The sequence below is a fragment of the Lycorma delicatula genome, chromosome 2 (genome assembly GCF_047948215.1).
Source record: "Lycorma delicatula isolate Av1 chromosome 2, ASM4794821v1, whole genome shotgun sequence".
Lineage (NCBI taxonomy): Eukaryota > Metazoa > Arthropoda > Insecta > Hemiptera > Fulgoridae > Lycorma > Lycorma delicatula.
In genome coordinates this window covers 100,807,262-100,823,351 of record NC_134456.1, presented here as the reverse complement: position 1 = coordinate 100,823,351, position 16,090 = coordinate 100,807,262, and the positions used below count along the sequence as shown (strand labels likewise).

The window sequence follows — 16,090 nt, the reverse complement described above, 5'->3', positions numbered from 1 at the left end:
ATTTTACATGTACTCGTATTTGATTTCATAAAGATTTATAAATAGTTTTTAATTCGACAGCCTGTTTTCGGATTGTTTTAAACTAATTTTTATGCCTTAAATGACACAAAATGGAATGATTTTTATGATTATTCTTTTATATTGTAGAGAGAGGAAGTTTTGTCTCGTTTGTCCTATTGTAAATTCTTTCCAGATAACTTAGGATGGAAAGTTTTGAAGGAAAATTGAATCGTCTACATAAGTGTTTCTTTCCTTTCTTTCTTTCCTTTTTTGTCTTCATTAGTGCTTGTGGTTGTTATATCCTGAAACATATTTATTGTTATAAACTAATGCTAGTCTAATTATGTATTCAAAAAACCATTAAAAAAATAATAAACACTCCATTATTCCAGTCAGCCTTAGCTCATGCTTGGTAGCTTTCTTCTTTTTACCACGTAACTCTTTTGTACAACGTATTCTTATTTAAATAAATTACTAAGGAAATATAAAATAAAATCTAAAAAATTTACTATAAAAATAATAATAATAATAATACAAAATCGCGAGCAGGAAATTACAAACTGGCACACTTATTCTATGTCGACGACTTAAAGATTTGGAGGGACTGAACATCAGCTGCAGCAACTACTCAAACTTGTTGAAACGTTCAACAAAGACATTAGAATGGAACTAGGAATAAGTAAATGAAAGGTAAACACCATTGTGAATGGAAAGTTCCCTCTGGCGCAAAATTACGACCTTCAAACCCAAGGTAGCATAGAAGCAATGAAAGAAGAGGACATGTACAAGTACCTAGGATGCGATCAAACAAATTAGAGCACAAAGCCGCGTTAAACAAAAACTTAAGAAAACGTTTGAAAAGAGGTTAACATTAATTTTAAAATCGGAACTTAATGGGGAAAATAAAGTGAAGGCAGTGAACACAGATGCAGACTTACGTATGCATTAGGTATAATAAAGTACAGTGAAACAGTTAGACGAGTTGAACAGACTCACTAGAAAAATATTCTACCGAGAAAAGTTCCAACACATCCAGTCGTCAAAAGAATGATTCACATTTCCGAGAAAGGAAGGTGAAAAAGGAGTACTCGATATTAAAAATCTATGCTACCGCCAGAACGAAAACTTAAGGGATTACTTCCACAGCAAGCAACACCTCTTCTATCAAGCCATCGTTGCGGATGACCAAAACTATACGCCATTAAACCTAGCCAACAGGACTTACAACATAGAACACAAGAAAGAGAGCGATGCAGATAAAATTTTAGATTGGGGAAGGAAACAGCTGCATGGGAGATATAGGCAACGTCTAGACCAGGAAGGAGTAGACAAAGCGGCTTCAAATAATTGGCTTGTGCAAGGAAAGTTACATTCCGAGACGGAGAGGTTTATGTGTAGCATAAAGGATCAAATAGTAGCATCAAGAAATTTTAAGAAATTTATTCTTAATGAAAATATCTACAAAAAATGTAGGCTATGTATGCAACACAATGAAACAATAGACTGGCTGTCCACTTGGCTGTCCGATTGTAGCTCCGGTGGAGTACACCAGGAGGTAAAAAAACAACCTGACGAAAATTGTACACATAGAACTCTGCAACAAACGAATGGCTTCGTAATTCATAACCGTTTTTTGCTTTAGCTCTGAGAAGAGCTGTTGGGTCCTGAACCTGGTCTCCGGCGAAGTCGTGAAGTTGCGGCTCGTCCATTGAAGTCAGATCGGGCTTCCCCTCAGCGGAAGTTGGGTCCCCAGTACAGCGTAGCAGTGGTGGCCCATCCCAACCCCATAGGGGAAGACACCCATCTTATGACGTTACCGGTCGTCACACCACCCCGTCCGTTCTTAGCCCTGAGGGGCTTTACCGGAGGTCGTCTTTAGACACTCTTACTGATTAAATCTCATAGTCATCAGCCAGGCCTCGGTCGGGATACCACCGATGTAAATACCTCGGTAGACATTTGCATCGGTCATAGTCCCCAGAGCACCGCAGTATCGGGTCGGCGTCAGTCGTCCTTCGCCGGCGCGGCCGAGGCGGTTCTCCCCGAGCGATCTCATACTGGATCAGCTCCTGCTGCTGATGCTGAGTCTGTCGGCAAGGGCGATTGAAGCCCAGCGAGCTGGAGAGGGAAGGTAGCGTCCGCGTCCAGCGGCTCCTTCGGCGGGCCGGCCAGGCTTGCTTCTCCGGCGGGGATGTTGGCATCCGCCGGGAGGTCCCACGTTGAGGCGAACAGGGAACTTCTTCTGTCTTCTTCCATCGTCTTCTTCTTGGTCTTCTTCAGGTGGTGCTCGACGACGAGATGAAAATTTACTCTCGTGCACGCTCTTTTATTAGAGCCTGAGAGTGGTGGGCCCATACAGCGTCGCTATGGTGGGAGAACTGCGCATTCATCTGCGCAGTTCACTTGCGTATTTCATCAAAATACGCAAGTGAAAAGGGTTTTCCTTAAACCTTAATTAAATCCCTTTTAAAAACGTCAGTATTAAACCAAAGATATATGCAATGATAAATCTATTCCACAAAACTATTCACTAGAATCCTTAAAAAGTCCAGTAATTCGAATAAAACCACAGAATAAAAGAAAAAGTAACATAAAAACAAGTGAAACCAGAAACATAAACATAAATATTTAAATGATGCAATAGAATCGTCGTCCAGAGTATCACTTTTAAGTTCCTAGGTCTAATAAGATGTAGCCGCTTCCACCGCCTAACATCTTCGCCATTGTTCAACTGTTTAACTGCTAGATGGTTCACACAATCTTTGATTTATATTTTCTATGTTGCCAGTCAATTGACTTCTTTCCGGACATACGGTAACTCCAACACCTCATGGATTTCGGTGATCTGAACGAACCATAGCGCCTGCGTTATGCATCTTGCTAATTTGTTCTGAAAGTGCTGAATAGACTCCATATTGGTGTACCCTAAAGTAAGATTCCGAGTGTATAAATCGGTTTTAGGATCATTTTATACAATAGTAGCATGTTATATAAGGACAGTTGCGTTTTCCTGCCTATTAACCAGCATAACTCCTTAAATTTAATATCTAGCTGCTTCCTCTTTGCTTTAATATCAACTTTCCAAGACTACGATCTACGTACGTAACTAAATACCGCGCACTCTCAGCTCGAGGGATTAACCCCTGTCTAAATCACCATGTTTTAATTAATTTGATGTAGAAACGATAGCTACTTAATATTAAGAAAAATAGCTCAGTAACAAAAAAAAAAAAAATTATTTATCGTTGTTTTCGTTTTGTTTAGCGTTAAAATTTTAAAATAATAAACATCTACGTACTATGAAAATATACAAAAAATATTTTCTTCTTTATTTAAAAAAAAATTACGTGATTTTATAGAAGGGAAATACATGTGGCGTTTCTTTATTTAATATATACTGTTACGAATAGTAGCTGAGGTCACAACATGGTTGAACTCGAAGCAAAAACGGGATTGAGTGAGATACATCCAATAAGTCTGTCTAAGCGGTTGTTCTAAACAACTGCATCACTGTCCTTACCTTCTTAACTATGTAGACGGACGATAAGGAACGGTAAAACAGCTGACGTTTATTTGTTATGTTACGTGAGAAGTTAGCTAGTTTCACTTCTGGCAAGTATTTCAAATCTTAAACGAACGGTCGGATAATTGTCAGATAAACATCTCGTGAGATGGTCCAACAGAACTTAAATCCAATCAAATCGTAACCTAATCACAACCTGCCTTACTAAATATTAACCGACTTCCTGCTCTACACTGTGTTCATCTCAAATAAAGAATTCAGTGAAATCAACACATGATATTATTTATTGTAATAAATAACAACTGTATAACAGCCGTAATTATCTAGTTTTTTCATCAAACAGGCTATATTTTTGTAGTTTCTTTATTTACAATTTTGTAATACTTATCATAAACACGATTTTTTTAATTTTATCCTAATGTTTGGTTTCTTTTAGCTATATAATTGATTATTAAACCGACTTGTACCGTAAATATATTTGTATAAAGATACTACTTTTGCACGATAGCACGTTTAATATTTTAGAATTTCTGAGAGCTAAATTTCTCAAAAAACGGTTCAGAATATTTAAGATATAATTTAATATTTTCGTTATAATTGAAATTTTATATTTAAACTATTTTTCTATTATATTCCAAGTAATTAAAAAAATAGATAATTTCGTTAGTGTTTTCCAAGACGTATGCTATTTTGGTGCCGTTTTATGATTACTGATTGTAGATATTACTCGTCAAAAACTCAATTGAGAAACCTCAGAATTGGATGGATAACCTGTGAGGAAGGGAGGAATATTAACAAAAATACAGTACGCACTCTCGAAAGTCCGTTACACATAATGAACGGAAGTTTTCATATTTGTTTTGCGTTTGAAATCGATCCTGTTTCACGTTATATATTAACCTAATCGTGTATGTTATTCTTTGCTCGGATACTGACATTCGGAAAGTTTTCTGTGAGTATTCGTTGCGTTTCTTGAAAGGATCTAGAATGCACAAGATAATAATTTGTTTCTCGATCGAATAAGGTATTTTAAAAGAGCCCGACTTCAAAAAACGAAACTATATCTCTTTTAAGCGTGATCAGTTTATATCTTCAACAATAGACGAAAGTAGCGTGATATGCAGTAGCCGCGACGTATCGGCGAGCTTGGGTGATTACATCGCACGTCGCTGCTGTACTATCGTTGTCTTAAACATTGGCACACATGATTAGTCATCTCGTAGTAGCATAAATCTGATCCAACTGTTGTTTACGAAGCAATGTATTTTTGTGTGTTTACAGTATTAAGAAAGTGACATCGTGTTATTTTTTGATTTCTCTTTAAATGTTTTATAAATATAAAACATTTATTTTATTTTTGTTTCTATATTGCTTTTTCATGTATATAAAGTTCAGTTCTATGGTTCTGCCTCTCAGTATTGTTCTTTTTCGGTGTGTCAAGTATTTAGTTACATAGTCAATTAATGTGCGATACGATATTTTGTAAAATGTTTTTATCGTGGTTTACAGTTTAAATTCTTTAAAATAATTCGTTCGTGTGCGAATAGTTACGGCTGAAATTACGTCTGTTGTGAAAGGTAAAATACTTCGAAGACAGCCGCGCGAAATTATAAACAACGTGTATGATTGATTTCATGAAGAAAGAATCATTAGCTGTAGAAAAGTTAAAAAGTGTGAAGAGAGAACTGCAGCTCCCTGTGGCCCAGATTTCTCCCTGTGGAGGATTCAGGTTCAAAGTTTAAGAAAAGAAAGAAATAAAACTTTTTGGATCCGAGGGCCAGAATGTTCGTTCATCACCCCGAAAAAGGAAAAGAAACGTTCTAATCCGGATACCGGATTACATGATTTTTATAAAGATATGATTAGGTGAACTGTGAATGAATTTCACTCAAAGATAGCAGAGCTGCATCAGTTAACAAACTCTTTAAAGAATTAAAAATGAAAATTAGTTTTAACGGCATTCAAACTAGTAAAACTTCATATTTACAGGCAATCAGTGATTTTAGAAAATATAACCGGTCGCGTATACTTAGATGAATCCTATGTTTATTAACTCATTCAATGGCAAAGTTATGGGCTTTCGTCAGCGGTGCACGATTTATTTTCCTATAAATAAACATATATTTCCTATAAAGGTGAACGCTTAATTATAATTCTCGTCAAAGGTGAAACGGGCTTTCCTTCAAACTCATTGTTAACTTGAACAGCCAAATCTAAAAGTGGCGATTACAATGATAACATGAATTCTAAAATTTTTTTGAAACGGGCTGAAGAAAAATACTTTCCAACCTTCCACCTGAGTCTGTAATAGTTGTTGACAATGCTCCGTATCATAATACCCTTTCTGAAAAATTACCAGTATCATCAAGCAAGAAACAAGACATGTCTAATTGCCTACAGAAACATCATATTCCATTTTCGTCTCAAATGTTTAAACCGTAATTGCATGAACTAATTAAGTCGAACAAAAGTAACAGAAAACGATACCGATTTGACGAATTGTTGTATAGAAGTGAGCATCATGTTCTGCGGCTTCCACCTTACCATCCGGATTTAAATTAAATCAACGCGGTACGGTCAGAGGTAAAATAACATGTTGTGAACTACAACACAACGTTTAAATTGTCAGAAGTGCAGAAAGTGTGTGAAGATAAAATGAATTCGATGAGTGACGATCAGTGGAAACCTTACTGTGAAAAGTTTAGAAAAATCGAAGGTGAATTTTGGAGCCAGATATCGTTAACAGATTCTCTGAAGAATCTTTCATTCCCTCTTTATGTATGACAGGGATAATAGTGATAATTATACTGAAGATAGATATGACAGCGAGGAGAGCGTTTTTGCTGAGGGATTACACGGATAATTCATTTTCCAGAAATTAAAGTTACAGTAATAATCATTTATTATTACTTAGCCGAGAATTAGCCGAGTGTGTTTCATTTCAAAATTGTTGCATTCATTTGTTAAAAATAGATTTGTTATTCGGTAAGGGGGATTACTAAGACCGGGAAACATATTTTTACGTTGAGTAGTAATCATCGCCACTCCAGGCTCGCCCGTTACTTGGTGGTGACTATACGACTAATAGTGCAGCTAACAATAACAACGTTTAAAGTGGCTCAAATAACAGAAGTTCGAGCGCGCTCTGTTTAATTTTGAGATGCTCACTCGGTAGTAAAAAATATCAAAATCAATCGAAAATGTATAAGAGCATGTACATACACTTAAACAATACATCTAGTATTCTAACCAAGATTATGTTGAACGGAATAAACGATTTTTTAAGTAACCTAAATCCTACTAGTTTCTTTTTTTGTTACCCTAATATTATAAATCGGTCTTTTTATCTGTAAATAGGAGTTGCATATAAAAATATGTAGCAAAACTTTTTTTAAATATCTTATCATATTTAATACCGGTAAATAATATTCTGATTATAAAAATGATATTAAAATATAAATTATTAGGAGAACATTTGTTTCAAATTAAATTAAATATTTTTTTAATGGATCTAGAGCCATATTGACGAGACTGTTTGGTATCTCAAATCTCACTGATCGGTTCAGTCAATTGATATACATACGTAGGAAATTCGTAGAGTGGATAAAAAATTTTACATTAAAAAGTAATATTCTGACTCTAATTTTATAATTGAGAAGAATTTTACATTTTATGTTACATATTCGACTCAAACTGTAATGGACGTTCCTGATTTTTCTCAAACAAGGTAGAGAATGAAGTTAATTGATACCAAATCGATTACGTACAGTGTTCATAAAGTCATTTCGTGATTACAGAAATTTATTACAAAAAACTATTATACTTACAGGTGTGCGGTTTGTGGCAAAAGAAAGGAAACAATTATCAAGTGTTTTGATATTGATTTCTTGCAGGTAGAGGGCACTGTGAGCAATTTTTTTTAAAATGGCGTCCATCCAGGAGAAAGCGCAATTTATAATCTGGTATCACGAGTCGAAATCACCGATTACCGTGCACCGAAAGTTTAGAAGCGAATACGACGACCGGCACCTAATAGCAAGAGTATTTTTGCGTGGTAAAGGAGACTGGAAGTGTAGTCGACCTTCCGCGAACAGGGAGGCCATCCGTTAGTGAAGAGAAGGTGCGCAGCAAGCATTTCTACATAGCTCTTCCAAATTTACTTGTCGTGCATCTCGTGATCTAGGGATTCCCCGGTCAACAGCGCGCAAATTTTTACACAAGATACTAAGGTTGCGCGCATATGAAGTTCAGATATTGCAACATCTACAGCCAGATGACGACTCTCGTTGCGCTGCTTTTGCGGCCAAGATTTTGCAACCAATTGATAACGACAATGAGTACCGTAGCGTGTGTGTTTTTCAGATGGGGTTGCTTTCCGCACCTCAGGGAAAGTAAAAAGGCATAATATGTGAATATGGGGCTCAGAAAATCCGTACTTTACCAGGGAAAAGTTAAAGATTCTCTTGTAGTGAATGCGTGGTGGTTTGATGCGTAACAGAATCATTGGTCCTTTCTTTTTCATCGAGCGACCGATTACAGCCAACATTTACCTGGATATGCCGCCACACTTTGCTAGATCTCAACTAAATGACTTGCAACCTAGCGTGGTTTTCCACAAGGATGGTGCACCACCACCATATTGGGAATTATTAGTTACAAATTTTCTGAACGAATCATTTCACGACAGATGGATTGGGCGCGACGGTTCCACTCCCTGATCACGAAATTACCAAAAATAACTCCCTTAGGCTTTTTTCTCTGGGGTTATGTTAACGATAAAGTCTATGCAAAACCCGTACCTGATCTGGACATATTGAGACAGAGAATAACTGAACTTGTTGCTAGTGTTACCGTAGAAATTTTGACCAGCACATGGCGTGAAATTGATTATCGCTTGGAAATTATACGAGGGACAAAAGGCGCATATGTTGAAGTTTATTGAAATGGTAAAAAACACATGATAACTTTTTCTTTCTTTTACCGCAAAGCTGTAACTGTAATAGTTTTTTGGTAATAAATTTTTGTAATCATTGAAAGACTTTATGGACACCCAATTTTATTTTAAAAGCACAGTATATTAATTCATCCATCATATCGCTTAAATTTAATAGTATTACCATTATATTATTTAGTACTGGAAAATATTAGTTGGCTTAAATATATTTTAAAAATGCTTAGACCTTATAAAATTGTTACAATTTTTTTGCATTGTCAAAAATTTTTAACGAAGAATAATTATTTTTTTTTATTTTAAAACATATTCAAACATTGTCTCAAAAACTTATATAAATAATTTTTTTTTAATCAGTATATTAACAATATTAAAATCTTTTATTTATTAAATTAGCGTCCTTTCTGTTGTTTCGTGAAAATTTTGATTCATTAATTATACTTTTTTATCTTTCCAATTATATACACAACATGTCGCAAAAGATATTTCTGTCGTTATACATTCATTCATTTTTATTCTGTTGTTTTGTTGACTTAGTAATATACATAAAAATAAATATTAGGAATATTTATTAATAATATAAATAACTAAATACTTTAATATTATAAAATATTATTCAAATGTATTGCTAAGCTATAAAAATATTTCTACATATAAGGAAGAAAACTTTGTGCTGAGTGTTTGACGACATTTGAAAAACTGTATATTTAAAATACAATATAACGTAACATATATTATGTAACTGAATATAACATAAATGGAAAATTATAATAATTTGTAATATAATTGATCTAAAATGATTTATGATAGAAAAATACTCTGTATGTTGAGTGCACGCGCGCAAACTTATGCAACAATGTAGTTAAATATTGAAAGTGTAAAACAATGTTGATAATTCAAAATGTCTTTTATTTTTTTATTAATGGCTGTACTACTGAAAACCTTTGTTCTATAAATGTTCCGTTGTTGACCTTCATGAAGGTGTAGTTGCGTCTCTGCCTTTCATCCTGAAGGTTCTAGATTTGAATTCTGGTTAGATATGACATTTTCACAGGCTACCAGATTTATTTATCAATAAAAAATGATCGGTGATTGATTGATTTTATTAATTGAATATACATTTAAAGTCATTTTGATTACAAATATATCATTTAATTTTTGAAGCCAAGATGCTGAACGAAGTAATGGTATAAACAGAATTTTTAATATTAGCATCACCATTTCGAAAAATATGTTTTTGACTTTTGAAAGTATTAGACCAAATGTATTAAGCGGAGTTTTTAACAGTTAAAATATTAAATAAATTTAAATCTTTTTTCAATTTTATTATTTTTTTTTTTTAATTTTTGGGTTTCCCCCAAACTTGAAATTACAAAAAAACTATTTTTCATTTTAGAGGCTCCCGTACTAATGGGGAACAATTCAGGAAAAATTAATTTTTAAGAAAATATTCCGGAAGTGATATTGAATTTAAAAAAATAACTTTTTAAAACCGTTTAAAAATACAAAGATGCAGCCGTAATTCAAAATAAACAAAATTTTAATTTTTTAGGAAGGGGGCGAACATTTTTGGGTAATTTATTTTTTTCAAAACATATTGAAGAGTGAGGCTATCAGAAATTTTTACGTTTTATATGCTTCCGTAACTTGCAAATTCCAAGATTCAAATCCTAATAAAGGCAATTAATTTTATACGGATTTGAATACTAGATTCTGGATACCGGTATTCTTCGGTGGTTGGGTTTCAATTAACCACACATCTAACGAACGGTCGATCTGAGACTGTACAAGGGTACACTTCATTTACATTCATACATATAATCCTCATTCATGCTGAGAATGATACCTTACGGCGGTTCCGAAGGGTAAACAGAAAAAGAAGAGTGGATTTAAATTTAAAATAAATTTTAAAACGATGTTTAAAAGATATAAAAAAGTTTTTTTTTACCCCAGACCATTGGAGTGAGACTGGCAAAAGTTTTTATAGCGGTTGAAGGCCTGTCGTAGAAAATACAGGATCAAAAAATCTCAATTCTTTTTCTGAAGCGAGTATCGTAATACATATTTTAAAACATATTTTATATATATATATATACCTATATATATATATATATATATATATATATATACCTATATATATATAAAATGACATTTTATATATATAAAACGTCATTTTTGGGGAAGAGGTAAATATTAAATAAAATTGTAATTTGTAATTTTTTTTATCTCTTGATGTGTACATTGCAATCCGTTCAATAATTTATCATTAAGCAACCTCTCCTCTCGGCTCATTGTGATGAGCAGGATTTGTATGACATGTAAATGAAGAGTAGTCTTGTAGTCATTTCTGAGACGTGTAGTTGTTAATTGAACCTTATCCTCCAAAGTACACCGGTATTTACTGTCTAGTATTCAAACCCGTTTAAAAGCAACTACCTTTTACTAGGATTTGAACCTCAAAAATTTGGTCTCGAAAATCTGCTGTTGAACAACTGCTATCTGACAACGAGTTAACGCCTAAACCTCTTTAAACCTCTAAACCTAAGCTCTTTTGTAATCTTCAGAAAAAATACTTCAACTTTTCTAATACAAGTATATTCCTTATGTATCCCAGTAAATATAAAAAATTCTATTCTGCCAAAACACCTCCCTTTTTCCAAATTTTGCGAAAATCTATTGTATTCTTCCCTCCTGAAGATAGTACTTGTCTAGCAAGTGTGAAAAAATCGGTAAACGGAGTTCGGGGTTATAAGACCAACATACATGTGTACGTACATACTCACTAACGTCCGTCTGAGAAAGAAATATTTTTTGAACTTGGGATTATTAGAATAGTAATAAATAATCTTGTAAATTACGAGTATTTTCAATTTATTTAAATATATATGTTTAAACGTCTCTGTAAGGTACAAATCTTAAAAAAGACAAATTTTTTAAGATTTCTCTTTTGACCGATATCCTTTCCGGTTACACCTTTAACTACAGTAGGAGAAAATGTTCCATATGTTGCCGGGTAAGTAATATAAACAGGATAAAGAGAAATATTAAAACAATAATAATATTGTAAAACATTTGAGTGGTTTATTCCATAAATTAAATTAAACTTTATCCATAAATTATTGATTTCGTGAATCATTAAAATTTTATTAATAAAATAAATCATTTATTAATATTTAAATATATTTTTATTTCTATAAAAATTCTGGACCAAGATAAATCCTACCAGAAATCATTTAGTAGTATTTAAAATCATCTTAATTTCGTTCCTATTCCTTATAATCTATTATACTGTTACGTTGCACTTTGCCGTCGGGTGCTGCTACCTAGCGAGGGCTAGAGTCTCCACGGCTAGCTTGGTCAGGCGATCTGATCACGCCATGTCCTACGTCATAATGCCGCAGGGAGTGGTCATTATGAGGTAGCGACTTATTCATTCGGCGCTCGAATCTGATCCAAGGCGGTCACGTCATACTCTTATTCCGGATGGACTGCATTCTTTGTTCGGATGAACGTTTAATGTTGTATTTATTTTATATTTTTTATTTTTATATGTCAAGTTATACGTTATGTTACAATTCATTTCATTAACCGTCAAGACGACAATTCATTAAACCGTTATTCAACAAGCAACTAGGCGTTGTCTTCATTCATCACCTATGAACCAGTCCAAGCTCGGTCTAAAATCTACCACGCGTTAACGGTGTTCAGGCGAGATCATTCATAACAATACTTTTACTTTCCCGTGTAGATAGCGCTAGAGCAGTGCTATAGAAGGAAAAGTATTGTAATCGATCATATTTGGGCATATGCAGTTTTCACTGGATCTTGACATTTAGTCACGTAAGGAAAAACTAAAACCGGATGAAAATTTTCCGGATATTAAAGTTCGTATGTACGTGTTTGTGTTCGGGTCAACACCGAACACGCACCTTAAACCACTTTATAACTGCAGAACTTCCAGACCGATTTTCACTAAACTTGGTCAGATTACTTCTATATATGGTGCATTGATATCATTAAATTTTCAACTTAAAAGATCTAAGTGGTGAGGCTGCAGAGCAAGCCTTCCTTCATTATCACTTGCAGTAGCTCGAGATTTCGCTTAATTACGCTCACATTTTTCTTACACATTTGATAACAATTAAAAGATAACAATATTTCTAAAAAAAATTCTTGCCAAATCGCACTCCCACCCCAAAAAATGCTACTGCTACGTTGTGACGTTAAAGGTGAGCGATAGAATTAAATAAATGAATAATATTTAAAGTATAAAAAAGTAACTCGGTCCGGCCGGCCCTCAAATCGATTGCCCGGTTGACTCGGAACCTGGTGCGATAAGCCTCGTTTCTACACCGGTCTGCCGACAGTACAAGAGAAATTAGTTCTATGTAAGTTGTGAAATCACGTTAGTTTAGTTAGTACCGACCGACGCCGTTAGTACCACCACACCCGCGCGAATTATTATAAATCACCTTCAATAATTAAATAATAAACGATATGCAAAACATTGTGGTTATGATTTCTTTGAAAAACATTTTTTTCCTGAATTTCTGAGCAGTCTAATTTAAAGCTTAAAATATTTGTTGCTCTTTATTTTTTTAACGTTTTTTAGTTCAATGACTTGGATTGTTATCTTAAACAAAAACTTAAAAATAATATAAAATATTTGTTCATTGTAGTAGTCCGTTAACATATTTAAGATAACTTTATGTCACTTTTCACGGTTATAAAATTAACAAACAAACAAAAAAGAAAAGAATTACGAAACAAACAAGACAGATAATCAACATCTAACGTAATTTTCAATCTGTTTGTCTGCTTAACTCAAAAAATAAAAGTGGTTAACAATAACATAAGATTACACCAGAGCGAAAAACCAGTAGCACCAGTCTCTAAAGATGATTACAAAAATCATTGAAAAAAGCTGATATGAATTTTTAATAATATGATAAACAGCTTCAATTTTGAATTTAAAAGATTTAGTTTTCGTAAGTTTATTACTTAAAAAAAGTGAATATCTGTGTTTTATCTACAGTTATATTATTTTTAACATTGACAAATTTCTCTCTTTTTATTCATTTGTTACGAAAAAGTAAATTTGTGACTTAATTCATTAGTCACTTTATTAGTATGAACTTCTGCTGCTTACATGTTTAAACATTTTCCCACCGATTTAAGTTATTTAAAGCAAATGTAACTGATTTTCTTAAAAAAAAGCAATTTAACTCTGTATTTTTAAATAATATTAGTTTAAAAAAATGAATCTTATTTTTATGAAGCCTTATGTAACATATACGTAAAAAGATTAACTGAAAAAAAAAGAAATTTTAATTTAAGAAATTGATATTATTTATATAACGATTGATAATACTAAAAATCTATATTTTGATTTATTATTTTTGATTTCCAGCCAACCGGGCTGGAATAGCGGTTAAGTCGCCGTCGCTAATTAGCTGTTTAACAGCCGATTTTAAAAAGTCGAAGTTATTGGGATTCAAATCCTAGAAAAGGTTAGTTCTGATTTGAATACTAGACAGTGGATATTGATCTTCTTTGGTGATTGGGGTTCAATTAACCAGAAGTCCGAGTACTGGTTTGATACTGTACAAGCCTACACCTTATTTAGATGTCATACGTATCATCCTCATCTTATTGGGCCGCGGGGGAGGGAGTTTCTTATTGTTCACTAGTTGTTCAGATTGCAACGTATATATTGGAAAAAAATTACTTTTTTCATTTATAGTTTGACGCTTTCATTTCTTTATTCATTATTTTATTATTATGTCGATAATCTTTCTTTTGAATTAATTTGCATTCTAGAAATATAATTTTGCATTTGTTTTCGTAATTAGTATTATAATGGGATTAAAATATGTCTATCTATAAAGCTTAGCTTAGCTTTAATGAATAAATATACAATATTTTTTATTTTGTATAATTGGAATAAATTTAAATTAAAAAAAAAATTAGTAATATTATTTTATTATTACTAACATCTATTTTCTGCCAGTTTACTAAAAAAAGAAGTATAATTTTTAACAATTCATACTTATATTTTACTTATATTTAGAAGTACTATAAATTAAGTACTACGTACTTTATATTATTATTAGTAAGTATACTACTAGTAGTATAGTACTATTAGTGTAATATATATTAAGTATTATTTATAAGTACTTTATATTATATGTATAAGTACCTATATTTTTCTTTTAATTCATATGTATTAATTACTAGTTGGCCCATCTAGCCACAACCTGGACCCACAGCGCTCAGGTCAGTCCAAGTGAATTCAGGAGCCAACCTAAGTGCTTCTCGGATCTTCCGGACCTAGGGATCTACCCCACGGCCGCAGAGCTCGCTTCGTTCTTCATTCCCAAATTTCCAGGAGGACTGGCGCCCTGGATATCGACACAGCTTGCTTCATTCGGTTACCATTCCCGTTTTCCCCCTGAACCTCCGTACGTTATCCTCATGTTGTGAGAATAATACTGATAAATAATAATGATGGTATTCAAGTTTTATAGAAACCTGAAAAAAGAGTAAATTACAAACGATAGAATAATAGTAACTATCATTTCCCATGCCATCCCAAGGCCGGACCCGAATTTAAACATAACACATCCTTGGGAGGTGCCACGCCTCTAACCACAGCACTGCCAGGCCCGGCTATGCCGTTCCCAGTCACCCCAACCCAGTAGCCGGGACTCGGTCCTTTTATGTCTGGCATCTAACGGGGGCCACCCCAGAGAAACACCCCGACTGGACTCAATCTTTCCAGCTTGTGGGGGGGGGGGGGTTAGGAGTTTCCCTCTTCCTCTCCACCGCCCATCCGAAAAGCCTGGACGAAGACGACTCCTCACCCCCTCGCTCACCAATCTTTCTGTTGAATCACCCCTGCTACGTATCGCGAGATCAGTGTGTACTAACCTTCGATCGTCAGCTTTTTTCCTACGGCGTTCCACACTGAGCGATCCCACCAACCGTTCACATACCTGACGGTCATGATTCCACCTATTCCACTAGAAACTCCTCCTCCTTTCCTCTGCTTCCCTAGCCCGAAGTGGCGCTCTATCGAATTCTTCAACCGCTTTCCAGTTGTCTTCCGAGTTCAGCATATACGCTGTCAGACCTTCCGGCTCTAGACCAGTAATTCCCGCAGGTCCACGGTGCTCTTCCCACTTTTGACAGTGGAACAGCGTATGCTTTCCAAAGTCACGGGCATCAGAATACGTGCAGTCGGATGACTCCTGCCTGCTAATACCGTACAAATATGACACAAAATTGCCATGACCTGTTATCAACTGTGTAACATGATAACTCATGTCACCGTGATTTCTCCTATTCCATACTACCAGGTCTGCTATTAATTTCCTCGTTTAGGCTGCATTTTCTCCCATCCGCCATTGTTCTTTTCAGACACGCAAGGTGCTCGATTTAACCACGACTTTAATCCCACCACCGTATATGTTGATTCGTTCTTTCACCAAAAGATCGATGGAAGGGACTCCCGCGAGTACGCACACGGCCTCATAAGATCCTGTATGCAGGAATTATACCTAACAGAGATTTTCGGTGTATTCTCTTCAACCGTAGCAGATTTGTTTTAATGTTTA

The 16,090-nt window shown here is 34.4% G+C and overlaps 1 protein-coding gene across 1 annotated transcript; it reads right to left on the bottom strand.

Annotated features, from left to right (window-relative positions):
- Positions 1-15,496: 15,496 nt before the first annotated feature.
- On the bottom strand, positions 15,497-15,799 carry LOC142319919 (uncharacterized). The gene has a single exon (XM_075357593.1). The coding sequence runs from the start codon at positions 15,797-15,799 to the stop codon at positions 15,497-15,499; it is 303 nt and encodes a 100-aa protein (XP_075213708.1).
- Positions 15,800-16,090: the final 291 nt, after the last annotated feature.